At 31.0% G+C, this 23,036-nt stretch overlaps 1 protein-coding gene across 1 annotated transcript in view; it reads left to right on the plus strand.

The window, feature by feature from the left end:
* LOC129218786 (protein Aster-B-like) overlaps window positions 1-23,036 on the plus strand; it is a 55,715-nt gene that overhangs the window by 15,822 nt on the left and 16,857 nt on the right. The window contains exons 4-9 of the mRNA XM_054853112.1: window positions 2,241-2,328; window positions 7,807-7,910; window positions 10,306-10,482; window positions 14,883-15,107; window positions 18,769-18,940; window positions 22,395-22,541. Coding sequence (XP_054709087.1) covers window positions 2,241-2,328; window positions 7,807-7,910; window positions 10,306-10,482; window positions 14,883-15,107; window positions 18,769-18,940; window positions 22,395-22,541 — 913 coding nt within the window. The remainder of the gene's footprint in view (window positions 1-2,240; window positions 2,329-7,806; window positions 7,911-10,305; window positions 10,483-14,882; window positions 15,108-18,768; window positions 18,941-22,394; window positions 22,542-23,036) is intronic.

Consider the following 23,036-nt stretch of genomic DNA (forward strand, 5'->3'; position numbering starts at 1 on the left):
ACAATAATGGAGCCTCTTCATCGGTGTAAAAAACTCCGCACACAACCAGAAAGTGATAGGAGAACTGAACGTCAACCAATTTTGACTTTTGTGTCTCAGGAGGTTAGAGAATTGTCTTCGAAGCGCAATGAGGCAAAGCAAGACCTTCCTCTTTAGCTATACTGGCAATAAATTAAGTCATTGGATATTGATTAAGTATAGTTACAAAATTTCTTGTTCTTCCTGACTCCAAAAATAGCAGATTAAAACTTTACTAAAAAATAAAACTAGTACCGAGATATTTTGTGAGATAACTTATAACAAAATTAATTTAAAGCTTCGGTCTCAAAAATTTTAATTGTTCTTTACAAACGTAATTATTCTTAACATAACCAGTTAATTATCAGTTCTTGTTAACCAATATGTATTTTATACCGTACTGAGGAATTTCATGTTCAAGAAACTCGACCCCCCAAACGAAATGCTGAAATGCCGCCCCTGTATACAGCCCCTATACATTCGGCTGAAGTATATGTACCCCTATCTTTTTCATTGATAAGATTTGTGAATGAAAAGAAATAAGAAAGTGTGGAACGGTGTAGCATTTTCTGGAATAGTTGAGAGATCTCTTTCGGTGTGTATAAAAAGCGGTTATGCATGATAAAAAGTTCAGTTTCGATTGAGAATTTGTACTGAGAGTGTATTAGCTCTGTTTATTGCGAAGCATTTCGCTGTGTTGTCTTTCGTATTTGGAAGTAAATACGTGTGTAACCGTGGAGTTTACGGTGTTGTGTGATATTTGCTTAATTGCTGATGATTAATTTAGCAGTTGTTGACGATCTTTCCTGTACAATAGTGTAAATAAATTTCCTGTGCTTTTAATCAAGAACTGTGTCGTCCTTTCAAGAAAGTTGGAAGTTGCACCGGATCCGTTACAATATTTTATTTTGATATAGCGGAACCTATCAAAGTCCGCGCTACTCTGAAATTATGGAAGAATCATGTATTCTTAAAAATATATGTGTCTGTCAAAATTTGACTGACCTCATAGTAGGATCTTGAGGGTCCCTAATTTAAACTCCTTAAGACTAGTCCGCCCTAAAATGGCTTTGTAGCTTAGATCCAAGACTGCTCGAATCCGGCCCACTTAACAAATGCGGGGGTAGTGGGCAGAAAGAAACCCCTACTGGGAGACCACCCCAAGGAAGTTTCTTCTCGCCGGTAGTCATTTAGCAAGTGACAGAGACAATTGCATCAATGGAGAGCTGCTAATGACTTGAGGTCACATGGTATCCTCAAAAAATGAGAAAAGACGAATTCGTTGTACCATTGCGTTTTATTTTCCTGCACTTTTAATTCTCACCTTTTTATGCCAGTTTTTAGAAACAAATAGTATTTTGAAATTTATAAATTTATGCACGAACTATCATTAGTAAAAATAATACAAAACAATGTTGATAAAGCACACAATCTGCGAATAATTGCATATACATGCTTTGAGGTTAAAAGGAACTTTGAAACACGTGTATGCAACTACTATTTGCAAAATTTTGCCATCTGTTAACTTTTTTTTCATTATTTTTATTTTCAGTTGAATAAAATTTGAAGTTAAAACATTGAAAATTTGAAGAAATATGAATGTTTATAGCAATTGAATTTTCACTGTGCATGCGTGAAAGATAGCAGTTTATAACCTTCATAATCCAAAGCGCAAGTCGATCTTGCAGCTCATAATAAAATTCCAACTCGATATCTTTAAAATTTAAAAAAGTTATCATCGATTTAATGAGCCGAATTGCAATAATTTTTGGATGTTCAAAGAATAAAATTATTTTTTACATTTTAGAAGTTTCTAGCTGCTGTTTTAAAGTTGGTCCTAATTTTTTTTCCAAAAATATATTTGCTTTTCACATAAATTTTGGAAGTATACTTATTTTTTTATTTATTTGCCATAATTATTATTGTTATTTATTTTCTGGGTACAAAAAATAAAAGTTGAATTCCTTTGTCTTCAAAAATATATAATCTTTTTTTGTTTGGGATGGGGGGTTGGGCGGTTACTTTCTAAAGAACTGTCCCTGTTGAGTATGATAATAGGCTTTTAACTGTAAATTAAGCACATTCATCAAGCATATTTGTTTCATCAGGGGTGTAGCAATGAGGGTTTAGGTGTTAACCTCCCACATTGACTATGCTAGTGTATTAAAATTTTGCATATAAAACTTATGTTCTTATACAAATATTTTTCTTTCTATTGGTAGATGTTAAATCCTACGTACAAGTCTAAGAGTGATGATTTTAAAAGACTTTTTAAAAACCTTGTTCCTGATACAGAACGTTTGATTGTTGGTATGTATATAATTCATAGAATTTTATTTCCCTTTAAAACTTGTTTTTGTTCACTTGTTTAATTATCATTTTGTAATTATTTTCTTAAGATACGTAAATAATATTAATAGTATAAGTATTACAACTGTTGCCTGATCCATTGTTCATATTGCTCTCCCTCAATTTTGTTGTTGTGTGTGTGTGATTAAATTTTCTTGTTCTCCAGGAAAGTTTCTAGCATTCACGTTATATTCACACAGGCGCAGGGGTGGAAAATCTGCACCAAACTGAGCCAATTTTCAAATTCTGATACAACCTGATACAAATTTATTTTTAAATAAAAAAAGAACCGAAATCAAAAAACAAAGATGAACTAAAAAGTAAAAAATTAATTGGTCATACTTATATACGATTTCCTATATATGTACCCAAACCTATAAATCAAATTTATTTTACAATTCCAGTACAGAAACCAACTAAACTAAACACTCAATCGTAAAATAAACATTGATTTAAAATACTATACAAGGAATTATTTTAATACCTAACTATTTATGTACGATCTCTCTTAATTTTTAATAACCTTTTGAAGTTGGAGCTTCCTATAAACTACTACCTAATGAAACTGAGTAGGTTTAGATTGTTTCACTAAGTTATAGGCTATGAATTTACAAACAACAAAGCGGGAGTATGAAATTTGAACAGTTCCCTGGATTTCTTCAGAATCCCTCATACCCGGACTTGATGACCATTAGACAACCGGGAGAAGTGCACCATTTCAAACAGAAAAAGAACTGTCCTGATCGGTCCAGGCCTCTTTTAGTCATCGGGAAGCATAGTACATAAAAGAATTCTGACTTAGTTTGTTAATTAGTGTTGCCATAACTGTAAGTTAAACTGACGGTGTCCTGAAAGATTAAATCTAGAATACTTGTCAAACTTCAGAAATTGGACACCAGTTGCAATATACATTTATTAAGGAATAAAAATTTAATTGTCAAAGAGGGGAGGGGGGATTTTTGCCTTCAGTTTCCCTTGAATTGATTACTAAATGTATTTAGAAACTGAAGTGTTAAAAAAATGAAAAACTTTAATGACAAAATAAAGTTTTTTATCAGCAAAAAAACATATATACATTAAATTAATACTAATAAACTAGTTTTGTAGCAAAACACATTTAATTTACTGATTTGCTACATGAGTAATTGATGCATCAGTAAGAATATAATTAAAATGTACAGGCGGTGGCGTGAAAAACGTGCCGATTGCGTGTGAATTAAATATTATTCAAGGCAAGACCCCTCCATCAAGAAAATGCGCCATTCACGGTAAAACCACGTGACCTGTGACATATCGCTCGACTGACGCAAGTTGAATTACATAGTCAGAACGTATGAAATTTAAAGTTTCTTAGATTTTTCTGAGACCCCTCATCAGATCCTGACAAAATTACCATGGGACCATCCATAAAGTATAGTATACCCTTTCAAACAAAAAAAGAATTTTTCAAATCAGTCCAGGCATCTTGGAGAAATCAGAGAACATACATAAAAAGCCGTATACAAATACAAAACCTCCTTTGAAGTCGTTTAAAAATGGCCGAATTCGCGATTTTTGCGCCAAACTCTGCAACAAAAAAAGAGATTTTACTATCCAAAAACATTTACAACGAGGAAAAAAATAGCTGTTGCATTTATTTTTTGTCATTGAAAGCTAAAAAGAAACATATAAGTAAAAGAGGGAGGAAAGAATTGCTTATATTTGCCGAAAATTGCGTGCTATGCCTTAAGTTTCAATCCTTTTGCATCTTGTACATTTTTCAACAATTTTAAAAAGTGGAAGTTATTTTCAGCTATGTTACTTTTAATTGCCTTTTTTTATTTCTAATTTTATAATTTTTTTTACATTTTAAATAAAATTAAGATGTGGAGGAATGTAGAGAAAAGTGAAATAGCTGGTCAAAGTGGAATGGGAAAATATTTACTCTGCTTTTATTGCTTTTATCGCCACCTATCTAGTAATATTTTAACTATGTACTAACAAATGTAGTCTACTTCAGTCAATATATATATATATATATATATATATATATATATATATCTGAAAATCAAAGAATATGTTAATGTAAGCCATATTCAAAAATTGATACTCATATCGTAATATTTTGTTGTAAGTCATAAATTTTTTCATTGTTAAATGATAAAGTTCTTGGTTTTAACATTGTGATTAACAATTTAGACCTACTAATATTTGTTGCAGTATTTATTTGCTTAATATTATACTTATTTATATTTTAAATACTTTGCACAGTGAGTCAAGTGCATGCGAGGCAAAGCAGATGTGCAGAGTGAAATAGTTTGTTTGAATTACTTATACAATCCTTTATAAAATCACTGACGTATTCATTCATTATTTCCTTTTACTAATTCCCTTATTTATTCATTCATTTACTTATGTTTTTTTTTTAATCCACATTTTTATTCCTTCATTTACTCTTTCTCATATATTAACTTATTTATTTATCCGTTTATTGTTTCATTTCCTTTTCATTAAATCACTCATTCTATTCTTTAATTTTACTCATTTATTTGATCATTAATATCTTTAACAATCAAATAGAAAATATTTTATTAGAAAAAAATATTCTTTTTTAACTTTGCCCTACAAAAAAAAAGAAATGAAATTTTCCCACCTTTTTTTGAAGGTACAAAAAAAAAAAAAAAAAATAAATAAATAAATAAAAAAAAATATAAAAAAAAAATAAATAAAAATGTTTCAATGAAGGTTTTATTTTCAAATTCACTGTTCTTTCTTTATGTACTATAGTTTTCAGCACGCATTTCCAATTTGTTCAGTTTGAAAAAAGTAAGTTCTCTTAACTATTTCACTTTGCTTCACATTTCCCTACTTATAATTTTATAATATATGTAGAAAAAGTGTCTTAAGACTTCATAAAAATATTAAAATTAATCTGAAAATAAACTGCATTTAAGCTGTACCGCACATACAAACATCCATTTCCTTAAAAATATTTTTGAAAAAAGTTGTTTCTTTAGCACATTATCTACTGGCTGCCATGCATACCTGCATCTCTTACATATAAATTATAAAACAAAATATAGTTTATTCAATAAATTTTCTGCTGTGGATACTATCGATGTTAAGTAAGAAAATTTTGTGCAGTTCATGTCTTTTTTTTTTTCTTTTAATTTTTTTTTGTTCAGCCAATGAAATGTTACTCCTGAAAATGTTGCTTCATTGAATTGAAAGTAATGTTAATCTATTGCCTGACAAGAATCAGTAAGCTCTCTTTTTATATAAATGTTGATAAATAATTTCTTCAGTAGTTGTTAATTAAAATTTTGAAACACTTTTAGCTTCTTTTTTAAGGATTTTTAAAATCTTCAAAGATCTAAGTGATGAGAAAGTCTTTAAAACTTGAGAAACTTTTATAGGCTTATTTATTTATTTTTTTCAAAATTTTATTTACTGAAATCCATTGGTTGTTGTATGTGTCATGTAATGCTATAAACAAATATATGATAAATGATTGAAACAACTCTTTAGTTGTTTGCCAAAAATTCAAATGCCAAATTTTTCATCTTTTCAAGAGAGTTCATATTTTTTCCGCTTAACAAATTCTGGCATTGAAAAATACCACTTTAAACACATATCATGATCGATAATTTGTTCTTATCAACTTCTAGAAAATAACCACGGAACTAAAATAAGATTCTAGTTAGGTATGCATTATAATTAATCATACGTTTACTAAAAATAGTTTTTGCACACTTTTTTTAATTACAATTTTGCTACTACATTGGATTTTAAAAATTATTTATGTACTTTTTTTGCTGAAAATGTTTTGTATTTACTTCGAACTGTGTAGTGAATGTACAAAATTAAAAATTTATTCCAAAACCGTGAATTCACCGGATACAAAACTTTTTTCTGACACAAAACTGTTGGTTCTGATACAAAATTGGCATTTTTGCTAATACAAAGCTGATACAGAAATGAATTTTTGATTTTCCACCCCTGTATTTGTTTTATATAATTTCTAGAATATTCAGTAGTTCCTGGGTCTTTAAAAGTGCTTTTCCCCCCTCAATAACCTGTTTCCAAGTGCTCAATTTTGAATAAAAGTTCTTAATTATTTTTGACAAAATGCTTTATTTTGGATTTTTTTTAAATAAATGCTTAAAAAATATAAATTTTTTTTCCTTGCATTTTCTTAATTATCTTCCTCTCTCTTTAATTTCAAAGCCCATTGTTTATTTCTTTTAATGAAATTTAATGTTTCAATGAAGTACTGAGGAAGACATCTCATCTTTGTGAATGTTATGAATTGATTTTTTTTTCTTCTTCAAAATTAATGTCTAATAAATGTTTTTTTTAAAAGCTTTCCCAGCTTTTGCTTTCTGTTTTCTTAAACTGATAATGTATTTTTAATTGCTCAGGAAAACTAATCATTCATGTTTCAGTTTGATTAACAGTTATTTCAATAAATGTCCACTTATCAGCTTTTGTGCCTTAGCAGCATTGCTAACTAGTACACCACATTTAAACTGCAAAAACAGAAACTTTGCAAAGAAATTTGCTTTTCATTTCTTGCCAAAATTTGCAGTGTTTCGAGCAATTACATAAATACCCCCTTTTTTTCTGACATGATGTTTTTGTGGGGATTTTTGCTGAGGTACATGTTTTTCTTTTTCTGGTCCCCAACTTCAAAACTTTTAACATTATTCGATCTTTACAACTTTTTTTTATATCTTGTTTTTTTAACGGTTTAATGACATAAATGTGGATATGGGAATTAAAGTTGTTAATAATCAGAGTATGACTTAGTTTTATGATTTTTTTATTAATTAAATACTAAATTTTGAAAATATTCAAAATACTACATTCCTCAGATACATGTTTCTTTCTTTTCTTTCTTTATTTTTTTTAATGATTTTTTTGCACAATATTGAACTACTGCGAAATCACAAAATTTCCTCAAAATTTTTACTCTTAAAATACTGTAGTCCTAGTTTTTTCATTTCATTTTATTAAAATTTATTTTTTGGAGAAATAATGGGTGCTTCATTTTAATTTCTATTTTGGAGTAGGAACCCTGAATTTTAATAATAAAGAAGTACCTATTTAATGTATTTGCAAAATAAATATGAAATTCACTAAAATCCCAATGAATGTCAATTGATACATGAAATACACCGCCAGCACAGTCATTTCCAGCCGAGGACTGCAGTTTCGTGCTTATTAGCACTCATCAGCCCGGCATAGGAAAGTGGCTGAGCTGGAGATGGAAAACCTCTTAAGGAAGCCAAGAGTGCCCAACAAACTGGTAGCTAATATAGAATTAGCACAGACTGCAGTCCTCGGCTGGAAAGGACTGGCAGTCTATTTCATGTATTTCTGCTTTAGCCCTGGCTAATGGGCGATAATTTACCGAATAATGTCAATTGAGTTAATGAAATCATTTTTTTTTACTTGTAGATTATTCATGTGCACTTCAAAAGGATATTTTAGTACAAGGGAGACTGTATGTTTCATTGAATTATTTGTGCTTTTATGCCAATATTTTTCGTTGGGAAACCTTCGTAAGTTCTCTTTAGTTCATTTTTTAAAGTAGTTTTATGTTGGTTTTTTCTTCATTATTAAAGTTTATTTTAGTGGCTTAAAGTTGTTAAAAGATGAGAAATGCTTAAAATATTTTTGTAAGAAGAATAATTTGTGTTGGTTAAATAAAATATTTTAGGAATAAAAAAAAAAAAAAACACAGAATGCCTTTGAATTTATTTCAATGAAATTTTATTTGTGTGTGTTGTAAATACGTATGAGATAAAATGTACTGACTAACAGTGCATTATGTGCTGCACACATTTGCAGCATAACTTTCATATTGCCATAAAGCCCCTTTACTTCTAAGATTCAAAAACAACTGTCTACAATCCATGTTATAGATTTGTGTCTAGAACTTATTGTTCTAGACACTAATCTGAATAAATTTACAACTGCTTAGAAGCTACTTTTTGCATTTTTCCTATTAACATATTCAGTTCCGTAAAATTTATACACAAAATTTATACACAGAAAACTGTGTCATGTGTTGAGACATTTTTTTAAAATGTAAAAGCTATGATGGTTCTTTATTAAATATTCGGTCTTTTACCGATGTCTTTGCTATGTGAATGTTGACAGTCACCAGCTAATCTTGACATTTATACAGGGGTCTGTCCAGGATTTTTCACAGGGTCCGTTTTTTGTGAAAAATCAAATAATTTTGTGAAAAATGAATTAATTTTGTGAAAAATAAAAAAATTTCGCAAAAAAAATTTTTTTTTTTTAAAAACGAAATTTTAGAATTTAGAGATGGCACAAACTGCATCAATTAAACTTAAAGTTGAGTGTTTTTTTTTCCTCTTCGATTTTTTTCTGATATTTGGCGGCGGGGGGGGGGGGGGGGCATCGCTCTTTCAAGTATCAATATTTATCTACCATTCTACATTATGTTAAATTATACTAAATATATTTCTGTACAGTACTTAAAATAATTGTAACAAAAATATAATTAATAAAATAAAATTCAGAATAGGGTCAGAATAGGGTAGCATTCAACTTTTTGACCCAAGACACTCTTAAAAAGCACAGAATTTCGTTTAAAACTTATAAATTCCGTGATTTTAACAAAAATAAAAAGATATTTCAATTGTTTACCTCTTAACAAAGCGTAATAATCATTAAAAATTCGAAAAATGGGATTCCCATAGCGGATGCAAAGAGATCACAATTCTCAAAGTGAAGGCATCAAAAGTATAAAAACGGTTTGTAAAAGAAATATTTTTGATAAAATTATTTTAAAATTGCATTTTAGAGTCCTATGATAAACATATCATTAATATCTGTGGACACAGTTGACCCAAAAAATAAAATAAAATAAACCATCTATTTAGCATTTTAATTTTTGACTCATAACAGAAAATGGAATTTTGCTTTAAAAACTTGAAATGAGAGTTCTAACAGAAATATAAAGAGACTTTTCATTTATTTGAATCCTAATAAAGCGAAGTTAGCTTGAAAAAAGAACAAAATATGATTCTCATATCGGATGTTAAAAGATTGCATTTTTCAAAATGTAGACATCTAAAGAAAAAAAAAACGGTAATTAAAAGAGTTTATTTAAAGTTAATCATCCTTGTTAGCATCGAAAAATCAAAACCCATATAATTTTCTCCCAAAATAACAATTAAACATCGCACGCACCGCACCCGCACAGTAAAAACGCAAATATTGACAAGCTGGCAAAATGATGAGAATATTTTCTAACCAAGTCATTATAAAGGTTCAACGCCAGAGGCTAAGTGGTGATAATTTTGAAGTTGGTAACACTATCTGAAGCGATCATATTTTTTCCACACCCTTACTATCCCTTTGCAGTTCTTAGTTCATTTCGCAGATATACATTATTATTGTTTATTAAATCATGAGCGGAGAAAAGTGCTTACCAGAAAAGTTTACAAAAACACCGCTGCTAATTAGCTGAGATAAAACAAACAACCATTATATTTATTTGGCAGTAGCAATTATTTTTCGCTTGCAGGAGCATTCCAAGAGTGCCGATTTTTTTTTTTTTTTCCAAAATTAGCGTATTTTGTATAAGTTGATCCCTATAATTTGACTTTAAAAAAGGTTCCAAAAATTATCGGTTTATACACAGAAATATGCGTTATTTTGCTTTCAGATTTGCTCTTTCAATAAACAATTTGACAGATCCGATTTTGTTTAACAGAATTTTGTGAAGGGTCCGTTTTGTTTGATCGGGATTTTGTGAAAGGTCCGTTTGTTTGATCGGGATTTTGTGAAAGGTCCGTTTTGGTTGATCGGATTTTTGTGAAGGGTCCGTTAACGGACCCAAATATCCTCTGGCCAGACCCCTGTTATACCAGGCTTTAGTCTTTCACAGTTGTAAATACATGGTATAATTTTTTTCTTCAGGTTGTGATACGTTGCCGAGATATCACTAGCATGACCAAAGAAAAAACTGCAAGAGTTATACCTAATGCAATACAAATCACGACTGTCACAGAGAAGCATTTTTTTACATCTTTTGGTGCTAGAGATAAAACGTTTCTTATGCTTTTTCGAATTTGGCAAAGAGCATTAATAGAGCAAGTAAGTGCTTTAAGTTCCTTTTTAAAATTTGTCTTGGATGCAAATTAAAACTTTTTTGAAATGATACTTTATGACTAAATTTTGGGTTATTAAAACTTGCTTCATTTTTCAGTGACATATATTTTGTGGTGTGTTAGTTAGATGCAGTTATTATTCTTATATTTTCTATCTTTGAAAGAATTAAATTTTCATCGGAGCTGTGGAGTTGGAGGGAAAATGACTAACTCCGGAGAATTTTAGAATCTTAGAATCTGACTTCTCTACTTTAAAGATCCCTATTTTTATTTTCAATTTATTAAAAACAAATTAAGCAAACAAACCATAACGCTCAAAATAAAATCTAGCAAAATTGAATTACAATAAACAAGTTTTTTCTGAAAGGAAAAGAAGTACATTATAAAAAGTTGTGTATTGCATAGTAGCTCTCCTGTCTAATACAGTTTACCCTTTTCAGACAGTCCAAATTAGCAATGAAAAAAGACATGCTGGAAGAAATAAGATACCTTATCTTGAAAAAATGATACTTTTTATGAAAACATTAGTGTATGATATTTGTACAATAAAATGCAAAGCTTAACTCATAGGATAATGCCTATAACTTATGTTTTTAAGATCAAATTATTGAGGTGGATTAATTTTCAATTCATCGTTTAAAGAACATATAGGAGAAACTCTTTATGTGCCAAGAATATTTTTTTTAACCCTAGCGTCAATGACCGGGTACCTGGGTACCTTTTTGCGGCTTTTATCATAATTTTTACGCTTGGTAACAAGGTCTTTTTAAAATTGCTTTTAATCCTTGTTATTTACACGAATCTGAACTAAAGAAAGTTGTAACTGTGTTTTCAAAAAAAATTTTGGAGGGAGTTTTTTAGCCTTTAAAATTTTTATACCTAGATTCAATAACCAGGTACCCGGGTACCCATTGCACTGCACGTCAAAAAATACCCCTTCAAAATGCTTTTGGCACCAATTTTTGATGATTCTCATGTAAAATGAACCTTTGAATCAAATTATGACCTCCATTTCCTCCCCTCACTCCCCCTCCCCCCTTTGGCATCGCGCCCTCAAATTGTATAACGCTTTCGGCAATTACATAGTAATTATTTATATTTGATAGGGAAAACAGCATTGTATTCACCATTAATATTCTTCTGAAGGATTAGAGAAGAGTATAGTTCAAAAGCATGAACATTTGTAGCAAGTTGCGAGTGCGTACCAACCCCCCCCCCCCAAAAAAAAAATCTAAAAAATCTGCAGAAACGATTTTGTTTTTCCGATAAAAGTTCATTTTTCAACTTTTTCACTTATTTTCTGGTGTAAAACCGAAGAATTGGACTCCCTTCCCATATCCGAAAATTTTTTCACGCTGTAAAAAAAGTAAAATAAATACAAATTAATAAGCACTTGAAAACATTGCAATTACACATGAGTCACACTGCAGATTGTAGACGCACAGAAAGTTTCCGCATATTTTACCTTTATTCAAATTACATTTACAGATATAATTAAGATTTTAAATTAAATTAAGTATACCCATAATTATATTTCACGGGGCACTACACCCCTTGGTTTTCACCATTCGATCAAATGCTTCAAAAGTATCAAAATTTGATCAGTCGTGTCAACACTACATTTTGTTTTGTTATAAAACGAAATAGTTGTGACTTTTGGTTGCTCCAGAACTTCTTTTTTATGATGAGAAGTGGAAAATAATATTACGGCCTTTTCTCTTTTTGTTGATGTACGAACATATTGTTACATCATCAGTGATATCGAAATCAGAACTTTGTTTCTCTCAATATATAGACAATAATATTCCAGTTGGAATATATTATCTTTCTTTTTTTTTTTTTGAGTATATCTACGAATGTCAGACGGCATGACAGCAAAGGTTGAGCAAATGATAGTGAGGATAAAATTACAGATAATATTTTTTGGTTCAACAGGCCTATGTGTATATGGTATGAGCTTCGCGGGCCTCATGTGGTCCGCGGGTCGTAAGTTGAACATTACTGGTATAAATAAATAAAATACTACGAATTTTCTATAAAATACCAAAGTGTAAAATCTAATACATCCAGTATTACGAAAAAACTGGAGAAACATTTGTTTCTAACAGACAATTTAGCGTGAAACGTAAACATAAAACGCTGGAATACAATAAATCATTTCGTTTTTGGTAAAAACAGGATACACAAACTTCCCCAGATGAGGGTGGCAGAAAACGTTTTAATTAAATGGAAGAGGTGTCAGATTTTTTTTTTCTGCTCTAAATTTTCGAAATTCAAAATGAGTACCCGGGTACCCGGTTATTGAAAGTAAGGGAAAAGTTTGGTCATTGACGCTAGGGTTAAATGATAAGATGAATGATTTGGCCCCCCTGTTTTTGTAATGTCATAAATAATGTCTGCAATCCCATAATTCCTGATCATTTTCCCTTAATTGCTTTTGGCTTTCTGATGCATGTATGGTTGTCATTTGTTCCAATGAATGTTGTCATTTGTTCCGAAATGAGCTTAAAATACCAGCTTTCACAGTGAGACTCTAGACAAGTAATAGAGCGATACGGGAGTGAAAGTTCTTGGATTACCAAATATCTGCAACTATGCTCCTCTCAACAAGGTGTCGATGCAGTGTCCGTACCTCAAAACTTCACAAAAGTTTAAAGTCTTAAAAGTTCCATAGCACGGATTATGGAAAAGAATAGAGTTAGAGTGAAAATGACGTCAGTTCCACCTCCACCCACTGATGAACCATCTTCACATCAGGAAGAACCATAAGTGTACTTTCGTATCACTAAGTTTGTTTGAAGTCTGAAAATCAGCCGATCTCTGTGCCTAGAGGTATGATTCCTCTGTTATTAAATGAGTCGTTTTCATTGTGAGTTTTTGGGGACAATGACAATACATTGAAATTTTTACCCACAATCTTTGGAACATGAAAGTTGTCACGATATCGCAACAGATCCTGTACAATTCCTGGCACACCTATTTTCAAGTATAGTTTGAAATTCAATTTTTTTCAAAGAACAGCGTACATTTAATTGAGTTATGTGTGTTAGATAGATATTTTCTCTTTAACCCGTTCGCACCCAGCGTCACGCGGACGCTACGCAACGATTCCTCTCCTATCAGCCCAGCGTCACTTTTACGCTACGCGCTCTGATCGACACTGACGTCCCAGCGTCACGTATACGCTTTCTCGAAATGGAACGATTGAATTGAATATTTAAATGATAATAGATGGCGCTAAATGGCTATAACTTTGATCATATTCGAGTCACATGGTTTTTGACCTTCATGTACACGCTTTAGTTTCTTATTTGGGCCTCTCAATGGGATAGATTTTTTTTATGTAAACAACAGTGAATCACTGCTCTGCGCATATGATTTATGAGGTCTCAATTGCTCTTGTTTATATCTTTGCTTCTCTTTTTTTTTACGACTAATTGAAAGAGATATACATCTAGCTGAATGAATTATGGGGGAGGGAAGGAAGGTTAAAATATTTTTGCGTATGTGTTCCAGACTTTTGGGATTCCCCGTATGATGAGAGTACAGAAATGATTTCAAGACGCCTGAAGTTTATGATTATTTTTGAATCCTTTCTGATATTGTTCTTCTGTATTTATTCTTTTTCATTTGGAGAATGGAAAACTGCAATAAAAATGGTTAGCGAAGTGAGTGAAAGGAAATGTTTTCGAGTGAATTATGAAGCAGTTTTGAGACTTGCCGCGTGGGAAATATAACAAGTTTAAATTCGTTGACCTAAGTTGTTTTAATCAAAATTACATAAGGAACATATTTTTTTGCTACATTTCTTTTTCTTTAATTCCACACTCACGACGTCAAACTCTAACTTTGTTTTTGTGCACATATCATTTTATTCTGTGCACATGGTTAAAGTTTTAGTATTCCACTTATTTCACTTCCTTCTAATAATGTAATAGTCTTTATATTAATAATTAGTAATCAGTAGTACATTGTTTAAGCAAAATTAAAATTTCAAGCCATTATTTTGAGATGCTGATTTTATATGAATATTTTTGTTCAGTTAGGCTTAACTGCTGTAAATGCTCGGGCCGATGGCGGCGTTCCATTTCAGAACGTTCGGTCCCGTAGCTGCGCTTCGTTTTGCGAGCGCTGGTCCTCAAGGGGTTAAGAAGCATTAGAATGTAAGAAAAATCTGGAAATATGGAACTGTGAATTGTGTTGAGTTGTTGGTGATTCTGTAGTATGTGCAGCTTTTTACCTATTGTTGTTACATATTTTTACTTTTTATTAATGTTTTAGCATAATATGATGTATAAGTTCCTCTGCTAAATTAAATATCGAACGAGCATGTTTGAGAGGTGCTAGAGTTATTTTTTCTAACAAACTTTCAAATTTTTATTCTAGCCCATGTCTTCGCAAGACTTATGGCAGTGGGTGCACTATAGCTATGGTGAGGAACTGGGTTTGACTAGTGATGATGATGATTATGTTGCTCCTCTAGATGAAGAAATGAAAAGCAATAAGCATTCCGACCAAAGTATTATAAAATATATTGAGAAACAATATGAGAAAGGTGATACTTCTATTCAAGAAAGTGTTAGTGACCTATTGATTGAAGATGACAATTCAGTAAGTGGTTTTTTTTCATGTTAGTCATATTTTTTAATGTTTATGCAATAGGGAAGTTGCAACCTATTAAATGTTCATATTTTGGCTATTGCATATTGTTAATTGACCCTCAAAACTAAAAAATTCACCATCGCCGAATTTTAAAACACCGTGGTTGATTTTTAATGAATTTTTAAAAATCCACGCGCAAAAGTGCGCTCTTCTGAAACGTCACAGGGCGCGAATGGGCAGCCTTCCGCCGAAGATCCCTTGTTTTCGCTAGGGACATTTTGAGCGCGCTGATATTTTTATTTTTTAGAAATTCAATAATCCTTTTGAACACACTATGGAGGCCGGATTCGTTAAAGCACAATCTAAATAATCTTCCTCAAATAATATCAATGGTGATATTCGAATATTTCCGAGAGGATGAGAGGTTTAATGTTCCAGAAACGCGAGGACATAAGCCTTTTACGTTTCATCTTCGAAGTCGAATGCACGTTCTTCGATTTCTCCCATGACATGGAAACCGGTTCGCTAGCGTTTCTCTCCTATCGGACGTCACTTCCTATGCCATCTGACGTCACAGGCGCTTGAACTTTAAAAATTAATTTTAAAAAAACTACTTATCGTATCGCAAAAATTTTTTCACCTATGATGTTCGTACATGTTACTCTATCATATAAAAATAAAATTGAAAAATCGAAAACTTCCCTATTGTTGGTAAATGGCAAAATTGATTGCAATGGCAGGTAAGAAGCCATTGATTTGCTGAATCCATTCAAAGATAATTATTAGAACAATTAAAGCGATAATCTCTTCAAGACTTTTTTGTTTTCAATGTAGTGCATACTTACTGTTCTCTATGTGTCTTTTGGAGCATCAACAAGAACTTGCATTCGCTGTCCATAGATAAAATACAGTCGGACCTCCATATATCGAAGTAGCAAATTGCTGGAAAAAAATTCGATATATTGAAATTTCAATATATTGAAACGATTTTATTTTATCATAAAAATCTCCTAAAACACTAAAATTAAAGCTAATTTTCGTGCATGAAACCCAATTTCTAATTTATACGAGCAACGGTTTAAACGAAAGTTAATAACTGAAAAATTAACAGAAATTACATTTTTGTGCCTTCATACATCTTCATTCTTCGACAGTTCAACTTGATTCGCAACATGAGGGGATTTTTGTTTTGACAATATAATCGGGAGAAAAGTAAAAAATCAATCTACTTAACTTGAACGATTTTTACTGAAGCTGAAAAGACTGGGAATGATAATCAACAGACAAAAAGGATAACTTGAAACTGATTTTACAGTGTTACTGGTTACAACTAAGATTTGAAATAAACTTGAGGGAATTTAAGAACTCCAGAACGGAACAACGACCTATCTACACATCCCTCAATCCCAGATTTCTTATGAGTTTCTTAGCAACCTTTAGTAAACATAATTTTCTCCCCTAACCTTCATTTATCATGAGACAAACGGTTTAAAGTGAAAAAAAAATCTACGATGTCTCGAATTTTTTTTCGATATATAGAGATTTTTTCGATATATAGAGACAATTTTTCTATGTAATGAACATTGAAATTTGCTGGGATTTCGATATATAGAAAATTTCGATATGTGGAAGTTCGATATATGGAGGCTCGACTGTATTTTGAATGTACAGTAGTCTCGGAATTCCAAGGTAATTGAGGCTCACGCAACCTCGGATTTCTGAAAACTCGGATTATCCGGAAAATTCCTCCAGATTAAAATTTTACACTGTTTGGATGACATAAGGAGGAGCGCCGTTTACTTCCTTTTATAAAGAAAAGGAAGTATTGTCTTCAAGAAAAATTTATCACTGAAGTTTCCACATAAATTTTGCTTTAATTACCTCTAAACTAATTTTGACGGGTTTTTTTTCATTCACGTTGTTTGCATGTGTGCAAATTAATGGATAACCAAACATGCGTTTTGACTGTGCTCGAATTCATTTTGATACTACTTTTTGACTGAAATCGAGTATTCTAAAAGGTTTGCCTTTTAGAATAACATTGTGGCTAATCAATGTTAATTTTACGTATCAAGTTATTATCTCTAAATTCCTGTTTTACAGCCGATGAAAACTTCATGCCACTTAAAGAGTGTTGCTCTCACCAACCTCTCAATGCTGTTTTTTATTATTTATTGTGTGTACTTAAATTAATTAAGCAGTGGCAAAATATTTCTACTTTCAGATTTTGATGAAAATAATTTTTTAGCAACCAAAAAAATAACTTAAAATATAAAGAAAGCACCTCAAATTAAGCAGAATCTCGAACGTTTGAGACTCGGGATTTTCAAGACTCTACTGTGTATGCTTTTTTACTTCCTTTTACAAAAAAGGAAGTATTGTATTCGCGAAAAAATTTTCACTCAAAAATCGCCCTTAATTTCCATTTTGCTCACCTCCAAATGAATGTTGAGTTTTTTTTTCGATTCGACCACATGCGGAAAAGTGCCTAAGAATGTATAGACACGCGAAATATCCATTTTGACCATCACCGAGGTAATTACAACGACTTTTCTCGTGACGTCTGTATGTATGTGCGTATGTGCGTATGTGCGTATGTATCTCGCATAACTCAAAAATGGTATGTCCTAGAAAGTTGAAATTTGGTACATAGACTCGTAGTGGGGTCTAGTTGTGCACCTCCCCTTTTGGTTGCTTTCGGATGTTCCTAAGGGGGTCTTTTGCACCTTTTTGGGGGGAAATCATTGTTAATTTCGATGTAAACTCAAGTGGCGTTATAATTTGTCGGACACTTGGCGATATATCGCCAGTCTTTTGGTCGCCAAGTTTTGTCGCCAACTTGGCGACAAATTTGGCGGAGTTTTTTTTTTTTTTTGGTTTCAATTTGGCCATTGTTGGTGATATTTAGAGAATAAATATTGAATCACATTAAAATAGCGAATAATGGGGAAATGACATTAAATTGGAGTAAAAGGAAGTCATGTGATGCACACATCAGCTCGTTTTGCACAGTTCATTACTGGACATCATTTCATCATTATATGATATTAAAGTGATTTTTGGATTTCTTTTTGGTGTATAATAATACAAAAACATGCTTGGACAGATAAATTTGTGCAAAACTGAGCATGAGGATTTAAAAAGAAAAAAATCCATTGTTCTTTTATGCTCTTTGGGCACTATTTGATGCTTTTTTTTTTTTGGTCATCCTTCTTTTCCCTTAATTTTTTTTTCATCACTGTACAGGAATCACTGTACAGGACTGTACTTGTGGAAAAAACATATCTATTCTTTTATGCATATGAAAATGTACTTTTTTTTTTCTTCCAAATGTTTTTTTTTTTTAAATTATCGATTCTGTTTCAAGTTTTTATTATTTTTTCCAGTGATTTGAATTCTAATTTGGATTATTGTTTCCTCTTTGCCCCCCCCTCCCCCCTCATCATGAAGTATTTTTAAAAATGTCTTAGGGGAGTACAAGATTTTTATTTGTTATTATTTCTTTTGCTGCAATGCAAAAAAAAAAAAAAATCTGCACAGTACTGTAATGATTATATGTTTATAAGTTCTTGTTTTATATATAATCTCTACCTATGTGTTGTTTATCTTACAACTTTTAAAATAAATGCAACTTATATAAATATATAAAAATGCGTTTCTTTTTTAAAAGGAATCAGCAACTGGTGCCAATGAAAGTTGTGATGCCCCATTAATGGAGGACATAAATGAAGAAGAATCTGGTCAAAAACCTATTGAAGAAGGAAGAACTATCATGAATCAAAAATCTTCTGAATACCCCACTGACTTAAGTGATACTACAGAAAGTGCAGAAGACCTAGAAGGTTTTCAGTTTAATACTTTCTTGAATACTAAATACATGTCAAATTAAGAATATTTGCGTCTAGCATAGATGCAATTACAGATGAACCTCTTTTATCCGGACTAACTGAGACCAAAGGCAATCCAGGTAGTATGGGAAATAAGCGAAGCAAATCCTTAAATAAGAAGACTTACTGTTCATTACAACAAGAAACTATATTTTGTTACAAAACTACATGGAATTGTTTAAAAAAACATTTAAAACTTTCAAAATAATTTTTCGTACAATTTCTTAAACAGTTGGTCCACTGTCTTCCGGTTCAAGCACATGTATCATTTGAATAAAGCAGTCAATCTAACGCTTTATCATTATAGTTCCGCTGCTTTGGTGTTTGTTAGATTACCATACTTTATTGAGCGATCAATGCTGCAGCTGTATATGTAATCTGAGCACAAAGCAAGTGTTCGGCATATTTATTTCTTCTTTCTTGCTATCATAATCAAAAAAATATCTATGCGAACTAGATTTTTTTAAAGAATCAAATGTGATCCAGATAATCTGGAGGTCCGGATAAACTAGGTTTTAGTGCATATATTATTGTGCCTCAAACAATTATTTAATTTATATTTGTGTGTAAAATGATGAATAATTTTAAATGTATCTTGAAATGTCATGTTAAATGCTGAAAATGAAGGGAAAAACTAAAATTGAACATTTATTCATTTTTTACTAATACCCATAAGATTGGCTATAACACCATTAGTTCTCTCCCCCTCAAATACCTCTGAACTTTCTATTAGATAAAAACAGAAGTGCAGAGCTTGAGTCAAGATGGGAAACGTCAGCAATTTGAGCTTGTCTGCACAAGAGGCAAAAGATGGAGCTCTGAATTTTGAGACAAAGCAAATATGCAAGCAAACAGTCATGTCCTGTAGCAAGCCAAAACTTGTGCCATGAGATGGAGCATAAGCCTATGATAAATAGAAATATAAATACAGTGGATCTTGTAATTAAAAACTGAATGATAATGCTCTGATGCTATTTTTCGAATATAATCTGCATTTACAAAATATACCATGTCAATTAATCTAAATGATGTTTTATATGGCCATGTAAAGGGTCACAGAGTTCCTATCCTTTCCACCGTTAGAACATTTTTTTTCTTAGTAAGAAATGTTCTGATATTGTGTGGAAGTTGTTAAAATGTAAAACTGATTATGCAAGATAATTTTTAAAGATATTTATGGTAAGAGAAAGAAGGCTAGAGGTAATTAACCCTTACAAGTAAGGTTGTAGCTGTATGTCCCATATTTTACTAGGGACATGAAAAAAAAGGGGTTTCAAATTTCTATTTCAAACCAAAACTGCCCTGCACTTTTATATAGTCTAGAGAGAATATACAGTGCCGGCAAAAAAAAAAAAAAAATTCTTTACATTTGGTTGGAAATTAAAAACTTTACCTGCAAATTTATCTTAATGATTTTAATTGGCATGCTCCCTAGTGATTTGGCTGAATACCGAATATTCGAACAAAATGTGGCCGAATATTCGGTATTCAGCTAATTCTCATGGGAGCATGATAAGTAAAACATGACAAGAAAAGTTATGTAAAGTTTTTAATTGTCCACCAAATGTAATGATTTTTTCGACCAGCACTGCGTAAACTATGTGGAATTTATTTTTATATTTTCATGGAAGTGTCTCTTATACCGAAGGAAATATAAGCATTTCTTTCAAAAATACGATTTTTTAAAAACGGTTTTGGCTCATACATCCGGAGTTTTCCGTCAAACGTTACTAAACTTTCAGAATATTTGACAGCATACAAGAGAAACATTATAATAAAATTTGATGTCAAAATATTGAAAATTTGATGAAATATAAACATTTAAAGCAATTGAATTTTCACTATGCATGCGAAAGATGTCAATTTATAACTGTCATAATTCAAAGCACAGATAGATTCTACACCTCATGATAAAATTCCAACTCGATATCTTTAAAATCCAAAAAGTTATCAGTGGTCTAGTGAGCTGAATTTCAATAATTCTTGCATAGGCAGCGAATCATAAGGGGTCGTTAGCAAACTGGTAGCACTTGCCTGCCGTCATTCAGTGTGAATCACGTTAAAAACAGATTATTTGCGAACGATCCCTCATGAGTAGTGGCCTATCAAAGAATTATTGAAATTCGGGTCATTAGATCACTGATAACTTTTTGAATTTTAAATATATCGAGTTTTATCACAAGGTGTAGGATCTATTTGGGCTTTGGGTTATGAAAGTTATAAATTTATATCTTTTGCGCAAGTGCAGTGAAAATTAAACTGCTTTAAACGTTCATATTTCAACAAATTTTCAATATTTAAATTTCAAATTTAATTATTATGTTTCTCTTGTATACTGTCATATATTCTGAAAGTTTAGTAACGGTTGACGTAAAACTCTGCATGCTATAAGCCGAAAACCTTAGAATAAAATTTGCATTTTTAAAAGAAATGCTTATATCTCCGTGGGTATAAGAAATACTTTCACAAAAGTATAAAAATTAATTCTGCAGTTTGTACAGTGCTGGCAATTTTTTTTTTACATTTGGTTGGGAATTAAAAACTTTACATAACTTTTTCTTGTCATGATTTTATTTGGCATGTTCCCTTGTGAATTGGCAGAAAACCAAATATTCTGCCACAATCTGGCCGAATATTCAGTATTTGGCCAAATAACTAGGGTATATTATGGAGCTTGAAATATAGCATGAAATAAAATCATGGCAAGAAGTTTGCATGTAAAGTTTTTAATTGCCAACTAAATGTAAAGATTTTTTTTTTGCTGGCACTGTACACTTATCCTAAAATGACTTTGGCATAAATCTTTTACTTTATTAATGATTATTCCTGCTTCAGAAGATACTCCAAAAATGTTGTAAACTTTTATTGCGCTAAGTAAATAAAATTATGTTTCTTGAGACTTGTAACACCATTTAAAATTTTTTCAATCATGTTTGGAAACAAAACAGAATAAAATTTAGGAGATGTAGCACCTTAAATCTTTGCACCATGGGTGTCTCCAATGCTAGAAACAGCACCTTAGTACTCTTTCCATATGTTTTTCAACTTATCATTTTTCTAATTATAATTTATTCCATGCTGTGCTTACTTATTAGAAAATCAAAAAATAGATAAATAAATAAATAAGTAAAATGAAATAAAAAATAAATAAATAAAATGAAATAAATAAATAATAATAAATAAATAAATAATATCTGTTTAGTATTTAAACTTATTTAAATGCTGTTCAATGTGTAAAACTTGTGTTTGTGGAACAAATATTGACGATTCTTTTTTTTATTTTTATTATTTTTTTTGTGATTTTTTATCATTCACAAATTTTCTAAATTTTCTCTAACTAATGAACTTGTATTATAAAACTAATATTTCATTCATTCTCTCTTTCTAAGTATTTTTAATTTCTTTTCAGAAATAGAAATTAAGTGTCCTTGTCCAAGCCATGAAGGAAAAGAAGTTTTGAATGAAGTATTTCCCATTCCTATTGACCAAATCTTTTCACTTATTTTCTCTGGGTGCAAGTTTTATTATAATTTGTTAGAATCCCGAAAAACATACGGTAATTAATATTCTTTTGTTGAAGGTTTAGCTGTGAAAAAAATATTTAAATAATGTTAAAATAATATTAATTTTCATAAAATAGTTTTATTAAAATAAAAGACAAAATATGCAGATTTATATTATGATGCAAAATCTAATTACAGGATGGTAAACATAACCAAAAAATTGAGAAGTTCTAAAGCTATAAAAAAAAATCTGCAAAAATATTGAGAATTTGGAAAAAAAATACAAAAAATTCAAGGAATTATAATTCTTACCAAACATTGAAACAATATTTTTTCTTTGTGTAGAGAAAACAAAGAGTGTTCCCTCCCTCTTTGCATATATATATATTTTTTTTCCAAATCTCTTCATGGAGGGAGGGGGGTGAAGAGAACAAGGTTTTTTTGAACAAAGTTTTTCTCATGTTTTTTGACTAGAAAAATTTCCCCACTTAAGTGCTTGCTAAATTAAGTGCATTCATTTGTAACCTAGATAATTTGTGAGCAGCAAC

This window comes from Uloborus diversus, chromosome 1 (assembly GCF_026930045.1).
Source record: "Uloborus diversus isolate 005 chromosome 1, Udiv.v.3.1, whole genome shotgun sequence".
NCBI lineage: Eukaryota > Metazoa > Arthropoda > Arachnida > Araneae > Uloboridae > Uloborus > Uloborus diversus.